The following is a 22564-nucleotide window of genomic DNA, read 5'->3' on the forward strand; positions in this document are numbered from 1 at the left end:
GAGCGAGATCATGCCTTGGGCCATCAGGAGCCCCATTGGAAGGAGTTCCGCTTTGACCTGACCCAGATCCCGGATGGGGAGGCGGTCACAGCTGCGGAGTTCCGGATTTACAAGGTGCCCAGCATCCACCTGCTCAACAGGACCCTCCACGTCAGCATGTTCCAGGTGGTCCAGGAGCAGTCCAACAGGTGCCTTCCCCTTGGCCCAGGTGCCCCCTGCCCCTGCCCGCCTCACAGTCTCATGGTCAAGGCAGCCCAGCAGGGAGTGGGGGTTGGTGGAACACTTCCCAGAGGACCCGAAAGAGACCCTCAAAGACGGGAAAGATGCTTGGCCCGAGCCCCCTGCACTGCGGGAAGAGCCCCAGTGACAGTCCTGCCTTCAAGTCCCTGCCCTGCCATCCTGGCTCTGGGGACTTGAACGGGTCATTGAACCACTGAGCCTCCGTTTCCTCATGTGTACACCTCTGTGGGCTGAGGCGGTGAGATGAGGCTCAGAAGGGGCACAGGCAGAGTCAGGTAGGACATGCCCTGGTGACGGCCCCCAGCGGGTCCTGGAGTCACAGAGGCAGCTGTGCCGGCCTCCGGTTAATTGTTCTTTCGTGTCCACAGGGAGTCTGACTTGTTGTTTTTGGATCTTCAGACGCTCCAAGCCGGGGACGAGGGCTGGCTGGTGCTGGACGTCACAGCAGCCAGTGGCCGCTGGTTGCGAAAGCGTCACAAGGACCTGGGACTCCGCCTCTATGTGGAGACTGAGGACGGTGAGGCTGGGGGCTCTGTGGGAGCAGCCCCTGGGGCTTCTCTGTGCCAGCACAGGCAGCAGTAGCAGCTTCCTGTGGCCCTGGGTTCCCAGCCTCACCAGCTGTGCCCGCTGCGAGGGTCACTGAGGTCCAAGGCACAAGGTCTGGCCCAGTGGGGGTGCTCTCTCCTCTCCCTCTGCTTCCCAGGAAGCCGGCGGTTCTTCCCACGGAGCAGCCTCCACCTTGGGAGTTTCTGTCCTGGGAAGGAAAGGAGGGGAAGTGGTTGTGCCCTCAGACACTGAGGCCAGGAGGCTGGGTTTGAAGCCCAGCTCGGCAGTGCCCTGCCTCAGTGACCTTGGCTGGGACTTACCTTTCCAGACCCTGTCTTCTCTTCTACAAGGCAAGGATTCATGCCCTTGTTCATTCCACAGGTGAAATTGGGGAGAGCCTCTTTTATGCCAGGCAGTAGGAATACAAAGGCCAAAGTGGGCATGAGATGGGCGTGTTTGAGGCCCGGCAAGGGGGCGCCATGGAGCAGCAGTGAGGGCGGGGGTCCCAGGGGCCATTCTGAGTCAGGGTAAACCAGGGCCAGGTGGTGGGGTTCTTAGCATCATTATTTTATTTTATTTTATTTTATTTTATTTTATTTTATTTTATTTTATTTTTTTTGAGACGGAGTCTGGCTCTGTCGCCCGGGCTGGAGTGCAGTGGCCGGATCTCAGCTCACTGCAAGCTCCGCCTCCCGGGTTTACGCCATTCTCCTGCCTCAGCCTCCGGAGTAGCTGGGACTACAGGCGCCCGCCACCTCGCCCAGCTAGTTTTTTTTTTTTTGGATTTTTTAGTAGAGACGGGGTTTCCCCGTGTTAGCCAGGATGGTCTCGATCTCCTGACCTCGTGATCCACCCGTCTCGGCCTCCCAAAGTGCTGGGATTACAGGCTTGAGCCACCGCGCCCAGCCCATTTATTTTATTTAATAGCAGTGGTGGACGACAGGATCTGATTCAGGTTTTAAAAGAGAACCCTCTGAGATGCCCCCCTCTCAGGGTGCAGCAGAGCTCCCCACCCCTTGCGTGGGCCGCACAATGACTTGCTTCCCGAAAGTGCGGTGTGGACAGGGTGTAGGGGACCTGACGTGCAGCGCCTCAGCCAGGTGAGGAAGGCCCACTGCAGTGACCGGCACCGGGCTAGCATGTGCACTGGGTGTAAGGGAAGGAGCAGACCACTGAGCTTCAGAGCCCCCCCCCCCCGCTGTGAACCCGAAACCCCAGTCCAACCACAAGAAGACCATCAAACCCAAAGAGAAAGGCTTTCTGCAGAATACCTGGCAAACACTTCTCAAAACCGCCAAACTCATCAAAAAAAAGGGAAGGTTGGGAAATTGGAGGAGCCCAGAGGCACCTAAGATGACCAGCTCGGTGCATGTGGGGTCCTGGGTGGAATCCTGGACCAGCAAAAGGGCATTAGGGGAAAGTTAGGAAATCCAGATCAATCATGGTGTTTACTTAATAATAAGATATCAGTACTGGTCCATTAGTTATGAGAAAGGTACCCTACTAGTGTAAAATACTAACATTTCCCAGGGGAAACTGGGTCCAGGTATATGGGAACTCCTTGTGTGGTTTTTTTTTCTTTGAGACAGGGTTTTGCTCTGTTGCTCAGGGTGGAGTGCAGTGGCGCAATCGCAGCTCACGGTAACCTCCAACCCCTGGGCTCCGGCGATCCTCCCCCCTCAGCCTCTATACTATCTTTGCAAATTTTTATGTAACTATCAACTGTTGTAAAATTAAAACTTTACTGAATATATGCATAAAATAAGGAGCCCCCTGACTTCAGTGGGGAGAGCAGACTGAGAGGGACAAGAGTGAAGTCAGAGAGACTCATGGGAGCCCCACAGTGGTGCAGGTGGGCGCTGTGAGCGGCCTGTTGGTAGCAGTGGAGATGGAGAAAGATGAGTCGAGTTCAGTGTCAGGACATGGTGAGGAGGTGAGGGAACGGGAGGAAGCCTGAATGATGTGTGGATGGAACCAGTGGATTTTTTTCAATAGATTTTTCTTTTTGGGGAAAGATAGATGAAGGGCACATTTGAGGTGTGTGGCCAAGGGTTCTTTTTTGGCTGGAATATTTCTGAGCCCCCTGGGATGTTACTGAGATCACTGGTCCTCATGGAAATGCCATTCCAGGGACAGGTGAGCGTGAAGACCCAGGCGAGGGAAGTGCTGGCATGTAAGTGGATTTAAAGCGTGGGGTGGGACCAGATCATCTAGGGAAGGAGGTAGTGATGGAGAAGAAAGAGGGCCTGGCCCAGAGCGCTGGGACCTCCAACATCCAGAGACCTCACAAGGAGGGGCCACAGCGAGCCCACAGAGACCAGCCAGGGAGGGAGCAGGACACCTGGAGGATGAGGTGACCAAGATGCCAGAGTCAAGTGTTTCCAGAAGCAAGGGTTTGTCATTTGTGTCCAGCTGTGGGCACTGAAGGCAAGAACAGAGAAGTGACCGAGGGTTTTGCCATCGCAGAGGTTGTTGATGGCCCAAATCTCCATGGAGTGTGGGTCTGACTGGGGAGGTGGAGGGAGACAGGCAGTGGAGGCAGGAGACAGCTCTTTCCAGAACCTTTGCTGGGGAAGGGGAGCAGAGGCATGGGCTGGGGCTGGAGAGAACCCCGGACAAGGCAGGTCCTTTACAGGTGAGGAGAGGCCTGCACACTGCTGTGGTGATGGAGTGATTCTGTGCAGAGGGAAGAAAACTGCAAAATTCTGCACAAGTTGGAGCAGGGAGCTGGAGCGGGGGAGGTGGTGGAGACTCTTCAGAGCGGCGACCCTTCCTGATGAAGGTGAGGGATAGTGTCCCCACTGACACAGTGAGGGGTGAACCTGAGCTCTGGGGGGCTGTATTGGGGGGGCACTCACTCTCCGTGTTGTCACAGGATTAAGGGAGGGTGCTTGGCACAGAGTGATGCCCAGTGAGGGTTGTCATGACCGACGATCTCACCCAGCAGCGCCTGCTCATTAAATATTTGGTGTCTCTAATGAGCGGGGGAAGCTTGGGCGGGGCGGTTGGAGTTTGTGCCTGAGGCTCCACTGGGGCAGGAGGGGATCTGGCCGGTGCCCTCCACGCGGAGCCTGACCTCAACTCTGTCCTGCGCCCGGGGCCTGTGCGCTGGACACGGAGGACTGACACGGGGGGCTCCAGCCCAGGGCGGAGCGGGGGAGCGGCCCCCTCCCTGTGGTGGGTCGCGGGCCTGGCCTAGAGCCTGCGCCTGGCCGGGGAGACCTGCTGGGCGGGAGTGCGTCAGGGCGCGGGCGCCCTCCCTGCTCTGTGACGTGCGGCCCCGGGGCGCACGCGGGGCGCACACGGCCTGTCCTGGCCTCTGACCCGGGCCGACCATGGCGGCGCTGCGGCTCCTGGCGTCGGCTCTCGGGCGCGGGGTTCCCGCCCGCGGCTCAGGGCTCGCGCTGTCCCAGGGCTGCGCCCGCCGCTTTGCCACCAGCCCCCGGCCCCGCGCCAAGTTCTACACGGACCCGGTGGAGATGGTGAAGGACATCTCTGACGGGGCGACCATCATGGTCGGGGGCTTCGGGCTCTGCGGGATCCCCGAGAACCTGATCGCCGCGCTGCTCAGGACCGGCGTGAAGGACTTGCAGGTGGTCAGCAGCAACGTGGGCGTGGAGGACTTCGGCCTGGGCCTCCTGATGGCCTCCAGGCAGGTGCGCCGCATCGTCTGTTCCTACGTGGGCGAGAACACGCTGTGCGAGAGCCAGTACCTGGCAGGAGAGCTGGAGCTGGAGCTCACGCCCCAGGGCACCCTGGCCGAGCGCATCCGCGCCGGGGGCGCCGGGGTGCCCGCCTTCTACACCCCCACGGGCTACGGGACCTTGGTCCAGGAAGGGGGCGCCCCCATCCGCTACACCCCGGACGGCCACCTGGCGATCATGAGCCACCCCGAGAGGTGAGGGAGTTCCAAGGTGACCACTTCCTTTTGGAGCGCGCCATCCGGGCGGACTTCGCCCTGGTGAAAGGGTGGAAGGCCGACCGGGCAGGAAACGTGGTCTTCAGGGGGAGCGCCCGCAATTTCAACGTGCCCATGTGCAAAGCTGCAGACGTCACGGCGGTGGAGGTGGAAGAGATCGTGGACGTGGGGACTTTCCCCCCAGAAGACATCCACGTTCCAAACATTTATGTAGATCGTGTGATAGAGGGGCAGAAATATGAGAAACGAATTGAACGCTTGACGATTCGGAAAGAGGAAGATAGAGACGCCGAAAACAAAGAGGACGCCAGGACGCGCATCATCAGACGCGCAGCTCTGGAATTTGAGGACGGCATGTACGCCAATCTGGGCATAGGCATCCCCCTGCTGGCCAGCAACTTCATCAGCCCCAGCATGACCGTGCATCTTCACAGTGAGAACGGGATCCTGGGCCTGGGCCCGTTTCCCACGGAAGATGAAGTGGATGCCGACCTCATCAATGCAGGCAAACAGACGGTCACGGTGCTTCCCGGGGGCTGCTTCTTCGCCAGCGACGACTCCTTCGCCATGATCCGAGGGGGACACCTCCACCTAACCATGCTCGGAGCCATGCAGGTTTCCAGATACGGCGACCTGGCGAACTGGATGATCCCTGGCAAGAAGGTGAAAGGCATGGGCGGTGCCATGGACTTGGTGTCCAGTCCGAAGACCAGAGTGGTGGTCACCATGGAGCACTGCACAAAGGACAACACCCCTAAGATCATGGAGAAATGCACCATGCCACTGACCGGGAAGCAGTGCGTGGACCGCATCATCACCGAGAAGGCCGTGTTTGGCGTGCACAGGAAGAGAGGGTTGACGCTGATGGAGCTCTGGGAGGGCCTGACCGTGGACGACGTCAGAAAGAGCACGGGGTGTGCCTTTGCTGTGTGCCCGAACCTAAGGCCCATGCAGCAGGTGGCACTCTGATGGGACCCGGATCTGGCGGGGGGGTGCGCTCCTCAGGGGATCCCACTAGGTTCCTCAGGGGACGTCGGTTACCGCAGGAATGCATTTACCCAGCGCTTGGAGGCGTTTGCTGCTGGCCTCCGACTTTCCTCCCTAGGTGGACTGTGCTCCTCTAGAGAGCTGCGACTTTAATTAAAAACAACAGGAAAACAGATCAGCTCCTCACTGTGTTCCTCGAGCACTGCAAGGCGCAGTTCTGCAGTGGTGAGGAATGGGTGTCCGCTTTGCTCTGTGATGTTTACACAGAGCGTGCACAGCGCCAGCGCATTCACAGCAGGATTTCATTCAAGCGCCTGCCTCGTACTAGAACCATGAAATGGAGACGAAAACTGACTAGGGAGAAAATCACTCCACCCAGAGTACACCTAAAGAGCCATTTTACTACTGCAATGAGAAATAGGCGAGCAAAGATGTGAGTTTGTGATTGGAAGACATGCTGTCTTCACAAGCTTGTTTTTTTTCTTTTCTTTTTTTTTTTTTTTTTTCTTTTCTTTTCTTTTTTTTTTTTTTTTTTGAGACGGGATCCGGCTCTCAAGCTGGAGTGCAGTGGTGTGATCTCACTGCAATGTCTGCCTCCTGGGCTCAAGCAATCCTCCCAACTCAGCCTCCTGAGTAACTGGGACTACAGGCACACATCACAATGCCTGATTATTTTGTTTGTTTGTTTATTTATTTATTTATTTATTTATTTATTTTGTAGAAATGGAGTTTCACCATGTTGCCCAGGCTGGTCTCGAACTCCTGAGCTCAAGCGATCCACCTGCCTCAGCCTCCCAAAGTGCTGGGATTACAGACATGAGCCAACTGAGTTGGACCAATTAACCTTAGCTTACTGTATTTTTTTTTTCTTTTTTAGACAGAATTTCGCTGATATTTATTCTGGGGCCTTTGTTGTTAAAATTTGTTTCCATGAAGCCTCCCCTCCTCCTCCCACATCTCTCCTCCTGGGACCTATCAGATGTCAAGCTTCTAGATGTCCCTAGAAGGAAGCAGGACCGTCTCCAAGGGAAGGGACTGGGTGATGGGAGAGACTGAGAGGGGAGAGGCTGTGGGTGCTGAAATCCACCAGGAAGCTTCCTCCGTGTGTGGCCAAAGGCTACAGCCTAGGACAGGAGGAGTTCTAGAACCCTAACCAAGGGACTAGATGAGTTTTCTCAACTTCATTTGAATTGTTCCTGCGTCATCCAGACCAGACATTTAGGCCTTCCTCTCTGGGATGGAGGCCCAAACTGGCCGCTTGTGTGATGAACCGTTGTAACCCAAGAGGCTGTGAGGCATTTCCTCCTGAATCTATAGTCTCAAAAACTAAAATTAAGAAACGATTGTGTGTGTGTGTATGCGTGGGTGCTTGCTGTTGACAACCAAGCCTGGCATGGTGCATGCACGGCGTAAGTGTAGCTCTGGGGGTTCCCAGGCCAATGGGGGCATGTGGTCAGAGCAGTAAGTTCTCGCTGGTCAAGGACAGACTTTCCAAGGGGCCCATTGGAGCCCCGCCCTGCAGGAAAGGCCAGATCCTGGGAAGGAGAGCGGGGCAGGGAGAGTTGGCACTCATGGAGGGAACAGCCTGGGGGTGTGGGAAAGGGGCCAGGGACTACAGCCAGGGTGGGGGCTTGAAATGAAATGTCATCTAGTGGGCAGTGGGGTGCCTTTTGGGGCTCCTGGCGAGGGGCACCTGATTTGCCCTGGGTGTCAGGAGTTTCCCAGTAGCAATGTGGAAAAGGCCGAGGTATCTAGAAGCAGACAAGTGACCCTCTGGGCCTCCACCTCTGCCTTTCTAGAAGGGCTCTGCCCACAGCTGGGCAGCCTGAGAGCCCCCTACCTGGACTGCCTGGCCTTCCCTGCAGCCAGCTGGGGCCAGGGAGTCCTGCCCAAGAATGGGTGGGAAAGAAGCAGAGCTGATGGAGAAGGAGGCTCTGAGCTCTGGAAGGAGAGGGCTGGGGGTGGGGGAGCTTCTCCAGGCCTCCCAGATGCAGGGCTCTGAACTGAGACCAGCTGTTAGTCCCCTTCACCACCCCCATCTCGCCCAGCCATACCCAGCTGTGCCCTGCGGTTTGCTGGAAAGTATATGATAATCCTGGCTCTGACCCACCTTGCTCTGGGACCCTGAACAGTTGCTGCTCTCTCTGGGCCTTAGTTTCTGCTTCTGTAAAATGGGAACCTGGGATTAGCTACTTCAAGAGTCCCCAGTCAGGCTTGCCTGGCCTGTGAGGCCTACAGAGGGGTTCCCAGCACCCAAGCCAGGCGTGGCTCAGAGAGGCTCTGTGAGGGTCTGTGGTGTGACTGATCTAATGCGACATTCTATCCTGTGTCTGGGAGACCCCGTAAGACCCTTGATCACAGCTGCACAGAAACAAATAGTGAGCAAAGCATGCAGGACTGATGACCCCTCTGGCCCCAGCGCTGCCAGGGCTCCCCAGGGAATCGCAGGACAGAGCTGCACATGCAGCCTGGAGGGCTGCCCTGGGCCCCAGGTCGTCCCCATGTGTCAGCCAGTCCGCAGAGTGACACTTCAGTGCCCGGGCTTGTGACCGTCACCACCCCACTCAGGCTGCCCTGTTCTCTCCCCATTGTGACCTCACTTACCTTTTCCTCTGTGCCCTGGCTCTGGTCCTTGTATTTCTGCTGCTTCCCCATAACCTTGACTCACCGTGACTCAAGCCCTGCCCAGTGGATTCTCTCTGGGCCTCCTCCTCATGTTAGCATCTGCAGCTCACAGCCTCCCTGTCTCAGCAGCTCTTGTCCATGCTCCTGAGAAGGAGGGAGGCTCTCCTGCCAGCGCATTTGTTTGTGGCAGATGATGTCACACATCAAAGGTTAGTCTCTGGATTCACTGGTTGTTCAATCAAGTGGCCAAGGGACACCAGGACTGAGGCACAGCTGCTTAAGGGCTGACCTTTGAGTAGGACTGAGGGTGGGGCAGGGCAGTGTCCCTGACCTGTAGGGTGTACTGAAGAACTACGTAGGAATAAATACATCTGTATGTATAATTTCTAAGAGTATGTGCATCTGTGTGTTTATACAAACATATGCATGAGTGTACATACATGTGTACATCTATGCTTATAACGTGGAGGTGAAATGTGCTCTCATGTAAACTGAACAACTGGCACTGTTTAGAGAGACATGAAAGTGAGCTGGTAATCATGCTTCTGCAATTCAGTATCAGGAAATTTCACCCATGCGCAGAGTGAGGAGGCTCCATTGCACTCCGTCTTTATCGTGAAAAGCAGGTAATAACCTGTTATCTGAAGTCCTGCGCTGAAGCCGTCCTCCAGCCTTAGCTTCCCAGAGCGCTGGGACTCCAGGTGCCAGCCGCCAAACCTGGCTGCTTGAGCGCTGAAACAAAACAATGAGGGCGCCTCTGCTGGGCTGACAACTGCGTAAAGCCTAGACTGACGGGGTAGCCCAGAAAAACGGAAATGTATGCGAGTTGGAAGGGCTTTAAAATGGGATTTTTTTCTCAAAATTTTATCATGGTTAACTGCTTTTACAATAGAAAGGTTATTGAAATCCAAACAAGTACAGGAGGATGCCGTTGTATTGGTGAAGGGCTAGTTATCGTGTGTTTTAGCAGCATCCTGTCTGGAAGCGGCTGTGGAGGACAATCCCGTTTACAGGCTTCACTGCTCCTGGGGCTGAGGCCCAAGTCAGATCTCTGCTTCAGCCTTTTCTTTTTTCTCCATAAACTCAGCTCGTGCATAAGAACTTGGGCTCTGGAATAGGACTGCTGCAGGCTGAAACTTGGGCTCTGGGACTTGGTTCCAATGTCTCTGCTCTGCCTGGCATCTCCCTTGTAGGCATCAGGGAGACAGTTAATGCCCTGCTCTTGGGCTGTGCCCAGCAGAAAAGCACTCGCTAAATCTGGCAGATACTACCACGAGCTGTCTCAGTCGTAAGTTCAACATTCACACCCCAGAAAGTGCAGGATGGAAGACAACACAGGCCTCGGGGTCCTTGGACCGAGGTGGGAGCGCTGGTTCTCGAAGTCACTGGCAGTAGGACTCTGGGTCTCCTGTGAAGAAGGAGCTGCAGGCTTACTGTAAGGACCCAATGAGGTGATCCATGGGAAAAATCTTCAAACTTGTAAAACGCTTCACAAGTGTCTGTGTCACAGCTGTCACTAATACCACCACCTGCAGCTCACTGAGGCCCCCCTCCCACCTCCTCCAGATCTGCCCCCAGGAGATGTGGACTGGCTGGGGCTGGACCAAGGACTCCAGGCTTCAGATGTGGAAACTGAGGCTCAGCAGGGACCCTCAGGTCCTCAGCCTTCACGCTCCTGGACCTGCCCAGGCCCTGGCAGAGAGATCCCTGCTGTGTCTGCTGCAGGGCCACTGCCCGCAAGTGACCCCTCTCTCCTTTCTGTCGCAGGGCACAGTGTGGATCCCGGCCTGGCCGGCCTGCTGGGTCAACGGGCCCCGCGCTCCCGACAGCCTTTCGTGGTTACTTTCTTCAGGGCCAGTCCGAGTCCCATCCGCACCCCTCGGGCAGTGAGGCCACTGAGAAGGAGGCAGCCAAAGAAAACCAACGAGCTGCCGCAGGCCAACCGACTCCCAGGGATCTTTGGTGAGGGCCGGGCGGGGTGGGGCCGAGGCCCTGTGGGCTTCCAGTGGAGAGAGGCAGGGTGAGAACCAAGTGGTGGCCCAGAGCCCTCAGGCTCAGGTCGGTTCAAGCTGACGGCCCCTCTCCAGCCACCTTTCCTGACCCCATCTTTTGCCCTGATGCACCCTGGCGACCGGCACTCCAGAGGCCTGTCCTGCCTGTCCCTGCCACCCAGAAGGCCCCCTCTCTCCCCCTGGCTCCTCCAGGTCTTTCCCAGGAGCCTCCATCGGAATCAGCTGCCCCTTCCCTGGGAGCCGCAGCCCCTCGTGACTCGCGGTTGTGCCTGGACACCCCGCACCATCCTCGGTTGCTTATGTGAAGTTTTCTCCCCAACTGGGCCAAGCCCTTCAGGATCAGGGACAGGCCTGACCCGACCCTGTGGCCTCCTTCCCAGGGAGTCGGCCTTTAACTGGCCTGGTCATGAGCCACTTGAACCTGAGGAACGGGTGTGGCAGGAGAGGGTGGGCTGGAGTCACAGGGGTCTCTAGAGAGGAAGCGGCACAGGATGGCCGAGGGTCCTGCTGGGCTGTTTACTGGCGCGTCGAGACGCTCCCAGGCTGAAGGACAGGGGAGTGCTGAGCACAGTGTCACTCTAGCCATCGGGAGCCATGACAGGCTCTTCAGCTGGGTCACGGTACAAGCAGAGTTCCAGGGATGGGCTTTATGAGACCAAATGGTTTCCTGTCATTCATTTGACAAATGTGCTCATCAGGGCACCCCCCACCCTGGTACCCCGTAGTAGCTGCACAGAGCAGGAACCCCAGAAAAGACCTTGCCCTTCTGTCCCTGCAGATGACGTCCGCGGCTCCCACGGGCGGCAGGTCTGCCGCCGGCACGAGCTCTACGTCAGCTTCCAGGACCTTGGCTGGCTGGTAATTGCTGACTCTCCTTGTTTTTGAAATGACAATCGCCACCTGTAGATCAGAAGTGAATCTGTAGGGAGGACATAGAATCATGAGTGACTTCAGTTTTTCTTCTTTATTTTTTTTCTGTGTTTTCCAAGTTTTCTAAAGAGGGAATATGGTGAGAAAGGGCATTTTATTTTTAACCATGAAAATGAAGACTGCAACTAAGCTGTCAGCTTTGCAGCAGGGAAACTGAGGCCAGGCTGGCAGTGCCTCCCTGCATCGGCTGCAACTGCAGCTCTGGGAGGTGCAGGCAGGAGAGGGCTGGCTGGGAAAGGGGATGCAGAGCGAGGATGGGGGATGTCGGGCCTGAGCTCCCACCCAGCCCTGTCTGCTGGGGGTTCCTAGGTGCATTCAGACCTCCTGGGGGAGACTGCCTTGCAGGGACCGAGGGTGGGTTTGGGCCCTGACGCTCAGGGAGGTTCAGGGGCAGCCCTGGGCTGTCCTGTGACAAGTCCAGTGACAGGATGGGGGGCTCAGGAGGGGCACATGGATGGGACTCACCTTCTCCCATGTCCCCTAGGACTGGGTCATCGCCCCCCAAGGCTACTCGGCCTATTACTGTGAGGGGGAGTGCTCCTTCCCGCTGGGCTCCTGCATGAACGCCACCAACCACGCCATCCTGCAGTCCCTGGTCAGTACCGTGTCCATCCTGCCCAGCCCCCTGGGGTGAGGGTCTCTGTGGAGAGGGGTCTGGTCCAGCCGGCCGGGAGGGCAGTGAGGCCACCTGCTCCACATCTCAAGGGGCTTTCTCTGCACAGAGTCAGTAACATGGGTAAATTCCTACAGCTCTGCAGGAACTTGTCCTCACACAGCCACACTAATACATGTAGACTCACACCTGAACACAGAAACACCCCACACTGACACTGAACAGTGGTGTACACATGCCTGTTCTATGCACCGCACATGCTCCTGTGGGACACTTATGCACCTGCATGTGGTGCCCAGACTGACGGAGGCACAGCTCTTTACGGTCAGAGGCACAGCACACGAAATGGACGTGCATGCCCGTGTGGGGACTGTGTGATCTTAACACACACGGGTCCCCGAGTACGCTGGGAAGTCTGGCCGCCCACAATATATGCACACAGTGTGCGGGACGTGTGTGTGCACACACCCACCTGTGCCACACCGCAGGCAGGGAGCATCTGGACGGTTTGGCTCTCAACCCTTGGCTTTTCCCCCAGTTTCTCTCTTGGCCATTTGTGTTTTCTCTGGATCCCCTGGCTTTTGATGCCTTGCTGTCTGGGGCAACCTTCAATGATGAAAGCAGGCTTCTGATGGGATCACTGGTGCTGCTCACTGCGGAGTGCTCTGTGTGTTTGTGGATTCTGGCACCGAGGCTTCCTTCTATAACTTTTTACCTAGAATCCCAGTTCCTGGTATTCCACAGCTTTACGTTTTTCTCGTAGGAGGTTGTTCAAAGGCGATGCCTTGATGTGAGAGGAAAGGAATTACTAAAGCAGCTCTAAGCCTATGATAATGATTCCTTTCTGGGTGGTCAAATGGCGTTTGCTGGACACCTGGAGCTGCCTCCTTGGAAAGGCTCAGGGGTGATGAGGACGCGAGGGGCGGCCCCGCCTAGCCACCCTCTATGCATGTGTGGGAGGTGCAGGGGAAGGTGACTGCACCTGCAGCTCCCGGACTCCATCCTCTCTGCCCTTGCCCCTGCCCCTCAGGGGCTCAACTAAAGTGAGTGCTCACAACCTGCTGGGCAGCAAACAGGCACTGAGCTCTAGGGGATGCTGTCGGTTTGTTGGTTTGTCCAAAGCAAACCAACCGTGGAGCTGACACCTCCTGTGAGAAAGAGCAGAGCGGCTGCCTCATCAGTGGAGAGAGACTGGGCCTGGCCTCTCCACAAAAGGAGGGGGCCAGTCAGCAGCTGGAGGAGGAATGTTCCAGCAGAAGGAGCAATTCCAAGGCCCTAAGACAGGAGTGAGCTTAGCAGGTTCAGGGCCAGCAGGGAGGAGGGGTGGGTGCAGTGAGTAGGAGGAGGGCAGAGGGAGGTGGCACCAGGGTAGGCAGGGCCAGCTCCCCTAGGGCCTGGGGGTCCAAATGAAGGTGGATTTTATTTCCAGTAACCCAATAGGCTGTCAGAGCTCTTTAGCAAAGCAGTGTTCTGGTCCACGTCACCCTTCAGAAGGACCTCTCTCTGGCTGCTGTGGGAGACTGGGATGGGGGATGGGGGTGGCAGTGGAAGGTGGAGGAGTTGGGGATGAGTGAAGGCTGCTGTGGTCACCTGGCAGGTGATGGCAGCTGGACGGGGCAGGTGGTCCGAGGCAGCATGGAGGTGGAGGTTGAGCCAGGGGCTGCTTCCAGGGAAGAGAGAAGGCGAGAGGAGTCATCCAGGAGGCCTCCCAGGCGGGGATTATGATGTCAGGGCAGGAGGAATTGTGTTCCGCTGAGGTCCCATTAGACCCCAAGTGCAGAAGTGGGGAGGGGAGCAGGATCCCCAAGTCTGGAGTTCAGAAGAGAGGTCCGAGTGAGCCCAGGGAGTGGAGAGGCGCGGGCACATGCAGGGCCTTGAAGTGCTGAGGGCGGATGCAGTCCTCTGGGAGGAGCAGCACAGGAGAGGAGCTGAGGCCTGGCCTCCCAGAGCCTGGGGAGGGAGGCTGGGATGTGGGAGGCAGAGCCTCTGGGTGTCCGGAGGACCAAAAGAAGAAAGTGGTCCTTCCAGGCTCCACCTCTGGGACCTCACTAAGGCAAAAACCTGGCCATGAGGTTCTCCTTCCCATTATCCCCAGGAGGAAGTCTGAGCCCTTGGCCTGGGACTCGAGGCCCCTCATTAGTGCCCTGCCCACCTGCCCCACACCCCCTGCCATGTGTCCCTCCCTGGGCGCTGCAGGTCACCATGGCTCCCACTCCTGGAGCCCTGAGGGCTGCTCTTATTCCTATTAATAGTTATCATTATTGTGCTGCTCACATGTGGCTGGCCTGGAGATGGCCAAGGCAGGGTGCAGGTGGAGTTGGGGCAGGGATGGGTGGGTCCTTGGAGGAGGTCACTGGGCTCATGTCCCTGCCTGTGCCCCCTTCCTGGCCAGGTGCACCTGATGACACCAGATGCAGTCCCCAAGGCATGCTGCGCGCCCACCAAGCTCAGCGCCACCTCTGTGCTCTACTATGACAGCAGCAACAACGTCATCCTGCGCAAGCACCGCAACATGGTGGTCAAGGCCTGCGGCTGCCACTGAGCCCACCCGCCTGCCTGGTCCTGCTGCAGCCACCCTTCTCATCTGGATCAGGCCCCTCAGAAGCAGGAAACCCTCAAACCCAGCCAGACCCCAGGCCGGGGCATTGCCAGGGAGGATCCTCACAATCATGTCCATGACCCTTTCTCCTTCATGCCAGGCTCCTATGCGCCCCTTGCCCTGCCAGGCATTTGTGTGACTGTCCTGTCTCCAGCGCAGGTGGTCTCAATCATCAGGCAGTGTTCTACCCAAACCCCTCCCTCGAAGGCATGTTCTGGCCGGTTCTTCAGGGTTGGCACAGAAGTCCTGTCTGAGGTCCTATCCATGCCCCTTACTGGCCCAGGTCGTGAGATAGATGTGGAATGACCTGAGAGGCACCTGGAGCCCACTGTTGGCCACCTTGAGCTCTTCACCATCCATCACAGGGTGTGGCATGTGTAGTGAGGGTCTGGTTGGCTCCCCATTGCCTGCCCCTCCGAGGTGCAAGGCTGGGTTTAAAACTGGACATCCCTGGCTCAAGCCTGTAATCCCAGCACTTTGGGAGGCCGAGACGGGCGGATCACGAGGTCAGGAGATCGAGACCATCCTGGCTAACATGGTGAAACCCCGTCTCTACTAAAAAATATAAAAAACTAGCCGGGCGAGGTGGTGGGCGCCTGTAGTCCCAGCTACTCGGGAGGCTGAGGCAGGAGAATGGCGTGAACCCGGGAGGCGGAGCTTGCAGTGAGCTGAGATCCGGCCACTGCACTCCAGCCTGGGCCACAGAGCGAGACTCCGTCTCAAAAAAAAAAAAAAAACTGGACATCCCCTAAAGTATTGTATATTCATAGATCCGAAGCACTGATCCACTGGCCACGGGTAGGCATGTGGAGTCAACTCAAGAAAAAGCTGAGTGAACAGCATTATTTACAGCTAAAGCCAATGGCATTTATCTTCCCTTGTCTTCCTGCTTTGCATCTGCCTCTGCCATCTAGGAAAGCCATATAAGTGCATGGACATTTTGTTTCAGAGAAACAGAAAAATCTTGGGGCTTCCAATTGACCCATCTATCTGCTACCATGTTGCCCCATCAGGAGCTCAGCTCTGTGGAGTTTTCCCTTTGCTAAGCATGAGGTTGCATTGGGTGGCCCAGGATGACAATGCACAGCACAGATGCCATCATTTCCCTTTCTCCTCTGCATGGCAGACATCAACAATCAATCTGGAATGTTTTTCTTCCAAATCTGAATGGAATTTTCAAATGGTCAGCACAGCCACTGCCAACAGATATGTAAAGTGAAACCTGGTTGCCATCTTCTGCCATGCTGAGGAGCAGTCCATCCCTGCCCGAGCATGTATCATCGGCAACATGGGCAGCCTGTGGCCAGGTCTGGGGCAAGGCCAGGGGCCATGAAAAACAGGCTGGTTACCAAAGTCAGTGTCACCCTGGGTGCCCACCAGCACTGTCCTGTGTCTTGGGCCTGTGAGTCAAAGAAAAGGTCCCTGTCCCAGGGAGTGACAGGCAGTAATTAGGCTGAGTTGAGTGGGGAGGTTTGCTCAGCCTCTGTTGTTCCCGGAAACCGCTGTTCTCCTTGGAGCAGCCACTGGGAGTTGGAGTGTTTATTTGATTTCTGACTTGCTAAGCCTGTAATTTACCTGCTGGAATAGACAGAGTCCAGCTGCCCAAACCGTGTCATTAAAAGCAGATCCTGGGTCTGCCCCATCCACAGGCACAGCCCGGTGGGGTGGCTCCACCTCCCCATGTGCCCAAGGATGCGCCTCTCTGGAGTTCACATGCTGCACCCCCAGAGAGGGGCCTGGGGAGAGCTGATCTGGCAGCAGGGGTGGAGGCTGGGGCCACGGTGCAGGACAGCAGCCCCTCCACCTGGACCAGGGAGGGCCTCCGTGTGCAAGCGCAGAGGAAGAGGCCTTCCCATGTATGCAAAGGGCGGCCCCAGGCTGTCTGGAAGTTGGTGAGTTCCCTATCAGCACAGGGATCTCAGCTCTGGCCTGGATGTGAGGAGACCTGCCTTGTAGGTGGCTTCCTTATCGGGGCCTCCATTTTCTATCTGCACTGATTGATTTCCAAACAACCTTCAGCCAAAGAATCTGTCTACCAACTCCTCACAGTGAGCCAGAAGCAGCCTCATAACCCTGAATGTGGGGCACCGGCGGCTGTCACGAAGCAGAGTTGGCACATAACATGGAACCTGGCCAGGCACGGTGGCTCACGCCTGTAATCCCAGCACTTTGGGAGGCCAAGGCGGGCAGATCACCTGAAGTCAGGAGTTCAAGACCATCCTGGCCAACACAGTGAAATCCCGTCTGTACTAAAAATACAAGATTACCTGGGCATGGTGGTGCATGCCTGTAATCCCAGCTACTCAGGAGGCTGAGGCAGAATTGCTTGAATCTGGGAGGTGGAGGTTGTAGTGAGCGGAGATCACACCATTGCATTTCAGCCTGGGCAACAAGAGCAGAACTGTTGTCTCAACAAAATGAAATTATGAAACCTGTTTGCTATCCTAGTATTTACTTAACAGTTCCTTCTTAACATCAAAGATGGTCTTCTAGGCAATTGTAAATTTTAAATTAGCCAGTTATTTTGACAAGTAATTTTTTACTCCACCTGTATCTTTAGTGCCCAGCCAATGATCTGGCATAGTTAGGTGTGCACCAAGAATGTCTGTAAACTACCTGAAGGTTTGTAGATATGGAATACACCTTACCCATTAATCAAGCTGTGCACAGCAGGAACCAACAGGAGCTGTGATCCTCCTGGTTCATACAGAACAATGGAAAAACATAAGGCTTTGCGTACCTAGTTGGCCATCAGACTTTCAGCAACTTTTGTCATCCAGATAGTCACCAAATGAAATAAAATAGAAAAATCCCTTGAGCAATGAAACGATTGTGAATGAACACAAACCCCATGAGTTTAATCCTTGAGTTATCTGTTTGCTGAGCCAAGCATGTGCATTTGCAGCGGGTGGCCCAGGCTGGCAGCACAGATACCGCCATTTCCCTTTTCTTTGCTTAGGGCATGGCCTGTTGCACCAGATGAGGGTTGGAAGGATGACGGTGGTGGTCATTCAGATCTACTGACAGCAATGAGAAATCAATGACAGTTGACAGGAAGAGAGGACACAACAGGCGAAGGAGGAACGCCCAGCAGTCTTGGTCCTTGCAGTGCAATACTGGCCTTGAGGCCAAGTCAGCAGGGGATTCGTAGTCACTAACTTCTAACTGAGGCAGGGAAGTAACATGTTCTGGAAAAGGTCCAAAGAAATAGGAATAGAGGCAGTGTAGCAAGAGGTAGATTTTTGGTGCCAAATAGATTTGAATCCTGGTTCTGCTTCCACCTTTGTAGAGTATGATATTGGTTCTTCCCTCCCAAAGTTATTATAAAGATTAAATATGTACATAAATCTTTAGGATGTCTGACATATAAATGCTTAACAATAGGTACCTGCTGGTATTATTACAAATGAATTTGCTTATTTTTGAGCCACTTCTATGTCGTCCATTAAACCAAAATGTGTTCTGCAGGTGATGTATTTATTTCAGAGCTGTGCTTTTTCCTAAACCATCTACACATGGCATCCCTCAGAGGGCAGGACCTGTATTCTTATAGCCTTTAAAGGCCTAGCAAGTGTCACTTGTGGCAGTAGATGTGAAACTCTGCTCTTGTGTTCCCAGACACTGGGATCCCATGTCCTGCTAAGAGAGGTCTGTATCCACCAGGTGTCTTGGGTGGCAATCTGCATAGGGGAACTGCCCATCCAGGTCAAGTGCTTGACCCCCTTTTTGAAAGGAACCCTGGATGGGGCACTTGACCCCCTTTTTCAAAAATGTCTTTCACTTCTCAAAAAAAAAAATGCAGTTTTGGAAGAAAGTGGGGTATATAAAAAATAAAATACAATTCAAATTACCGTAGTCCCACAAGTCAGATAAACACACTATTAATATTTTGGTAACTTTATTTCTAGGCTTTTTTTCTTAAGATATACAAATACCTATGCTTACATATAACAGGTATTTTTACAAAATTGTACTATGTATAAGTTTCTTTGTGATGTACTTTTTCCACTTTAGTTTCCCATCACTGAACTCCACAAGACTCCATTTTCAACAAAAAGTTGGTTCCATAATTCCTTCTTCAGAGGTTGCTGTGAGGCTGCCATGACTGCAACAGATGCTGGGAGCACCTGGAGGTGGCTGTCACACTGTAAGAGAGGAAACTCCAACAGCCACAGCACTCCTCCTGGGCCTGCCATCCCTGGTTTCGGCTTTTGCAACTGTTTCAGGGCCAGCATGTGGGGACTCAGATGGGGCTCAACTCTGAATGAGTTAGTGGGGAAATGAATCAGCAAAAGGAAGCCCTGTGCCCAGTCCTGGTGCCGGTCCAGCAAAGGGAACGTGGAATGGGGAGGCCAGTTGGGACAGGAGCCACACAGTGCCAGGGAAAGCCGCTTTGCTCTCCAGGCTACAGGAAAGGGCGCCCACAGAGCCACTGGGTCCACTTCCCAGAGAGGTCAGTTTTCTCGAGGCAGCCAGGGGCAGCTGCTGCATGGTGCGTATCCGAAGCAGGTGGCCAGGCTGTGGGGCATTCCGCTGCCCAGCTCTGGGGCTCCCCTCCCGGCCTGGAAGAACAGGGTCTTGTCTCCTGTGTCTCTCCACAAAGGTCCTGGCCAATCATGGGAATCTTGACGGTGTCACTCCCCAGGGCTGTGGACTCTGCCTGCCACAGATTGAGGCTAAAGCCTAGTAAGGCACCCAGGACTCCATTACTACTGAAGAGAGGCAGGCCGGGCTTCTAATCCCAGCTCTGCCAAACCATCCTGTGTGACCTTTGGCAGTCATGCCACTAAAGCCTCAGTTTACCTGTGCAGGGTTCCAGTGTGCATTGAATAACATCTGTGGACACCCAGGTGGAGCACTGAGAGAGAAGTTCACACCCAATGGCTCCACACCTGCTGAGCTTTCAGAACTGCCCACTGGCCTCCACTTCCCCAGAATATCAGGGAGGAACAGAGCGACAAAGTTGTCACAGGAGTCTGTCCTTCTATGGGAGGCTGGCTGTGCTTTTTCTACACACTCTCTTGGTTCTCATCCAAGCACTGAAGTCAGTGCTATCATCCCCAGCTTCATAGATGCCTGCCTAACACCTGTGACCTCTGATGGCCATAATTTGCACTGAGAAGGAGCTGTGCTCTGAGGGACGCTCTCTTTTGGAAGCTCCATAGGGGTGAGGGGAACCATGTGGCACATCCCAGCTACGTGGAGCCTGAAACTCAGCCAACTGTAGCAGCCGGAGCTCAGAAAGTCCAGTCGGCACATGGGAGCCAGAGGTAGGGCCAGAATGCCAACATCCCTCAGCAGGAGCTATCCTAGGGTCATGAGGACCATGGGGCCTCTCCTGCCTCCCGGCTCATTCAGATCTCAATCCAAGATGCAAAAGCTCAGCTCAGTGGATTCTGAATGGTCTGAGTGACCCAACCCACAGGAGGTGTCCAGCAGCTACAGGGCTCAGTCCCTGCTAAGAGCCTTCAGCAGATGAGATTCTTTAGAAGCGCCTGGCTGACCAGCACCTGGAGGGGGAATGGAGAGAAGCCAGCTCCAAGAAGTGGCTGCACACAGGAGAGTCAGACTGTGAGCTCAGCAGGGGGTGGGACCATTTGTTCTCTTCAGTGGCCAGCAATCCTGTTTTGTAAAGGCTCAGATAGTATTTCAGGCCTTGGGACTGTGATGGTCTATTTTGTGTGTCAATTTGACTAGGCCATGGTATCCAGCTTTTAGTCAAACACTAGTCTAGATGTTGCTGTGATGATGGTTTCTTTTTTTCGAGACAGGGTCTCACTCTGTCACCCAGGCTGGAGTACAGTGGCATGACCATGGCTGACTGCAGCCTCAACCTCCCAGGTTCAAGTGATCCTCCCACCTCAGCCTTCTGAGTAGCTGGGACTATAGGCGTGCATCACCATACCTGGCTTTTTTTTTTTTTTTTTCCCCTAGAGATGGGGGTCTCACTACATTGCCCAGGCTGGTCTTGAACTCCTGGGCTCAAGTGATCCTCCTGCCTCAGCCTCCCAATAGTTGCCTGGCCTACTTTTTAGATGGTTCATATTTAAGTCAGTAGAGAGTAAAGCAGATTACCCTCCATAATGTTAGTAGGCCTCATCCAATCAGTTGAAATTCTTAAGAGAAAAAAGACTGAGATCACTGGAGGAAGAATTCTGCTGCCAAACTGCCTCAGACTTTAACTGCAACATCAGTTTTTTTCCTGAGTCTCCAGCCTGCTGGCCTGTTGTGCAGATTCCAGATCTGCCAGCTCCCACAACTGCCTGAGCCAGTTCCTTAAAATAAATCTCTCTCTCTACATATATACACATCCGATTGGTTCTGCTTCTCTAGAAAACCCTAATACAGGGACCATAGCCTGTATTGTGTCTACTACTCAACTTTGACACTGCAGTGAGAAACCACCATGGACAGTAAGTAAACAAATGGATGTGGCTGTGTTCCAATAAAACCTGATTCATAAAAACAGGCAGTGGGCTGGATTAGGCACATGTAGTTTGTTGGCCTTATGTCTCCTGACAAATAGGCATAGTACTTGGCACAGAGAAGGTACTTTGAGTTATAAAAATTTCATTTTTTTAAATCTGTGGGGCGAAAGTGAACAAATAAACAAGTGAACCACTGAGAGTATACTTGCTGGCTGTAAGACTGGCAGCTGGATTTAGGAGCAGAGGCAGCAGAAGACCAAACCTTCCACAGTCTTTAATTTCCGTTGCCCTGACATAGATGCCTGGTGTGAAGATACATCACCTAACATCTAAGGGGATAAACCCAAGGGAGGAAATGAAAGCTGTGGAAAGATACTCTGCTCTCCCCACTCACCCTCACCAGCCTGCCTCAGAGGTCCAGCTTAGCCACAGACACTATCTCTGGCAATTCCCAAAAACTAGCAGGAGGCAGCAGCATAAGAACAAGGGTTTATTTTAGCAAAGAAAACACCTAAGAGCCACACTGGTAGTCCCAGGACAGGCCCAGCAGCAAATGCTGAGAAAAACCAGTGGCTTTTTGCACAGCCTGCCCATGGTGGAGGGGAGCACCTGCACTGGCTCCTGGGCCCACAGCCACGCTTGGGAATAGTCCAGGCTATGCCTGCAGAGGAGCTGCTCCAAGTGGACCCTGAGGAAGGGCTCATACGCCAAATGCTGCTTGCTTCAAACAGGCACCCTCGGTGCTGCCTCCTCTGAGGCTGGCAGCTCCTTCCTGGATGTGCAGGGGCAAGAGCGGAGGGGGAAGCAGAGAGTGCCGCCTCACACGTACTCCCCACAGTCGGCGATGATCACCTTCTGCTTTGGCTTCCCGTCCTTGCTGCCCTGGGCCTTTGTGGGCAGAACAGAAGTGAGGGAGTAAGGCCGGAGACTAACAGTGGTTTTGGGATACCAACCCCTGCCTGCCCATTTGCCCACTTCCACCCCAGAACCTGGGCAGGAGCAGCCCCTCCCCCTGGACACAGCCCCTGGCCATCTCTCTGAGGCCACAGAGCCTTTCCAGCCTTCCCACAGGGCTGTGCTCCAAAGGCCTGGGTGAGGAGGGGGCCCATTCCTGGCCACATACCTCAATTTGCCGCAAGACATCTAGGCCTTCGGTGACCTCTCCAAACACCACGTGCTTGCCATCCAGCCAGTCTGTCTTGTCACATGTCAGGAAGAACTGGGAGCCATTGGTGTTTGGGCCAGAGTTGGCCATGGAGAGTAGACCTGGGGGACAGAACAACCATCAGCTCCCCTAACCCTGGCTACCAGCCCTTAACGGACGTCTGTGCAGGCTGTTGACAGCCCTTCAGTCAGGCAGGCTCAGACTCCAGGATGCACAGACCACATGCAAATGTGGCCACCTTATCTTTGATTCAGTTAATAGTCAGTGAAATGGTGAATGAGGTGTTTCAATCCCTTTACACTGGTCTGTTCGTTCATTAATTCATTTATTTAACAATTAAGTATCTACTTGGCAACCAGGTCCCTGTTAAGCCCTGGGAACACTGACGAGCTGAACATAGTCCAAGCTCTGGTGGAGCTCACAATGAGTGGAAAAGAGCCATTCAAAATGACAGCTATGACACAGTGAGGCCTGGTAACATGGACATTTGTCACATAAGA

The 22564-nt window shown here is 54.7% G+C and overlaps 3 protein-coding genes across 12 annotated transcripts in view; 2 read left to right on the plus strand and 1 right to left on the minus strand.

Moving 5' to 3' along the window:
- LOC117092813 (bone morphogenetic protein 8A-like) lies at nt 1–15041 on the plus strand. The gene is made up of 6 exons (XM_033227004.1): nt 1–188; nt 609–757; nt 10085–10279; nt 11108–11187; nt 11744–11854; nt 14265–15041. The coding sequence occupies exons 1-6, from the start codon at nt 157–159 to the stop codon at nt 14412–14414; spliced, it is 717 nt and encodes a 238-aa protein (XP_033082895.1). The 5' UTR covers nt 1–156; the 3' UTR covers nt 14415–15041.
- On the plus strand, nt 3561–5867 carry LOC117092810 (succinyl-CoA:3-ketoacid coenzyme A transferase 2, mitochondrial-like). The gene is given in 2 exon segments (XM_033226990.1): nt 3561–4671; nt 4674–5867. Coding segments are annotated over 2 exon segments (1551 nt in total). The 5' UTR covers nt 3561–4121; the 3' UTR covers nt 5675–5867.
- PPIE (peptidylprolyl isomerase E) overlaps nt 10993–22564 on the minus strand; it is a 25531-nt gene continuing 13959 nt past the window's right edge. For 7 of the 10 annotated variants that reach the window (XM_033226996.1, XM_033227000.1, XM_033226993.1 and 4 more), the window contains exons 9-10: nt 22023–22165; nt 18348–18616 (exon numbers count right to left, since the gene is read on the minus strand). In XM_033226996.1, the coding sequence (XP_033082887.1) occupies nt 18482–18616; nt 22023–22165 (278 nt within the window). In that variant the 3' untranslated portion in view covers nt 18348–18481. Of the gene's footprint in view, nt 11211–18347; nt 18617–21374; nt 21788–22022; nt 22166–22564 lie in introns of those variants that run through there. The other 3 variants (XM_033227001.1, XM_033226994.1, XM_033226995.1) reach the window with 2 other exon arrangements.

This window comes from Trachypithecus francoisi, unplaced genomic scaffold, assembly GCF_009764315.1.
Source record: "Trachypithecus francoisi isolate TF-2019V2 unplaced genomic scaffold, Tfra_2.0 Lachesis_group12, whole genome shotgun sequence".
NCBI classification, from domain to species: Eukaryota; Metazoa; Chordata; class Mammalia; order Primates; family Cercopithecidae; genus Trachypithecus; species Trachypithecus francoisi.

Bases quoted from the DNA above. Each gene is read 5' to 3' on its own strand.
- LOC117092813 (XM_033227004.1), top strand. From the start codon at position 157: ATGTTCCAGGTGGTCCAGGAGCAGTCCAACAG. The intron at 189-608 runs GTGCCTTCCCCT...TCGTGTCCACAG, and splicing joins GTCCAGGAGCAGTCCAACAG to GGAGTCTGACTTGTTGTTTT. The intron at 10,280-11,107 runs GTGAGGGCCGGG...CTGTCCCTGCAG, and splicing joins CCGACTCCCAGGGATCTTTG to ATGACGTCCGCGGCTCCCAC.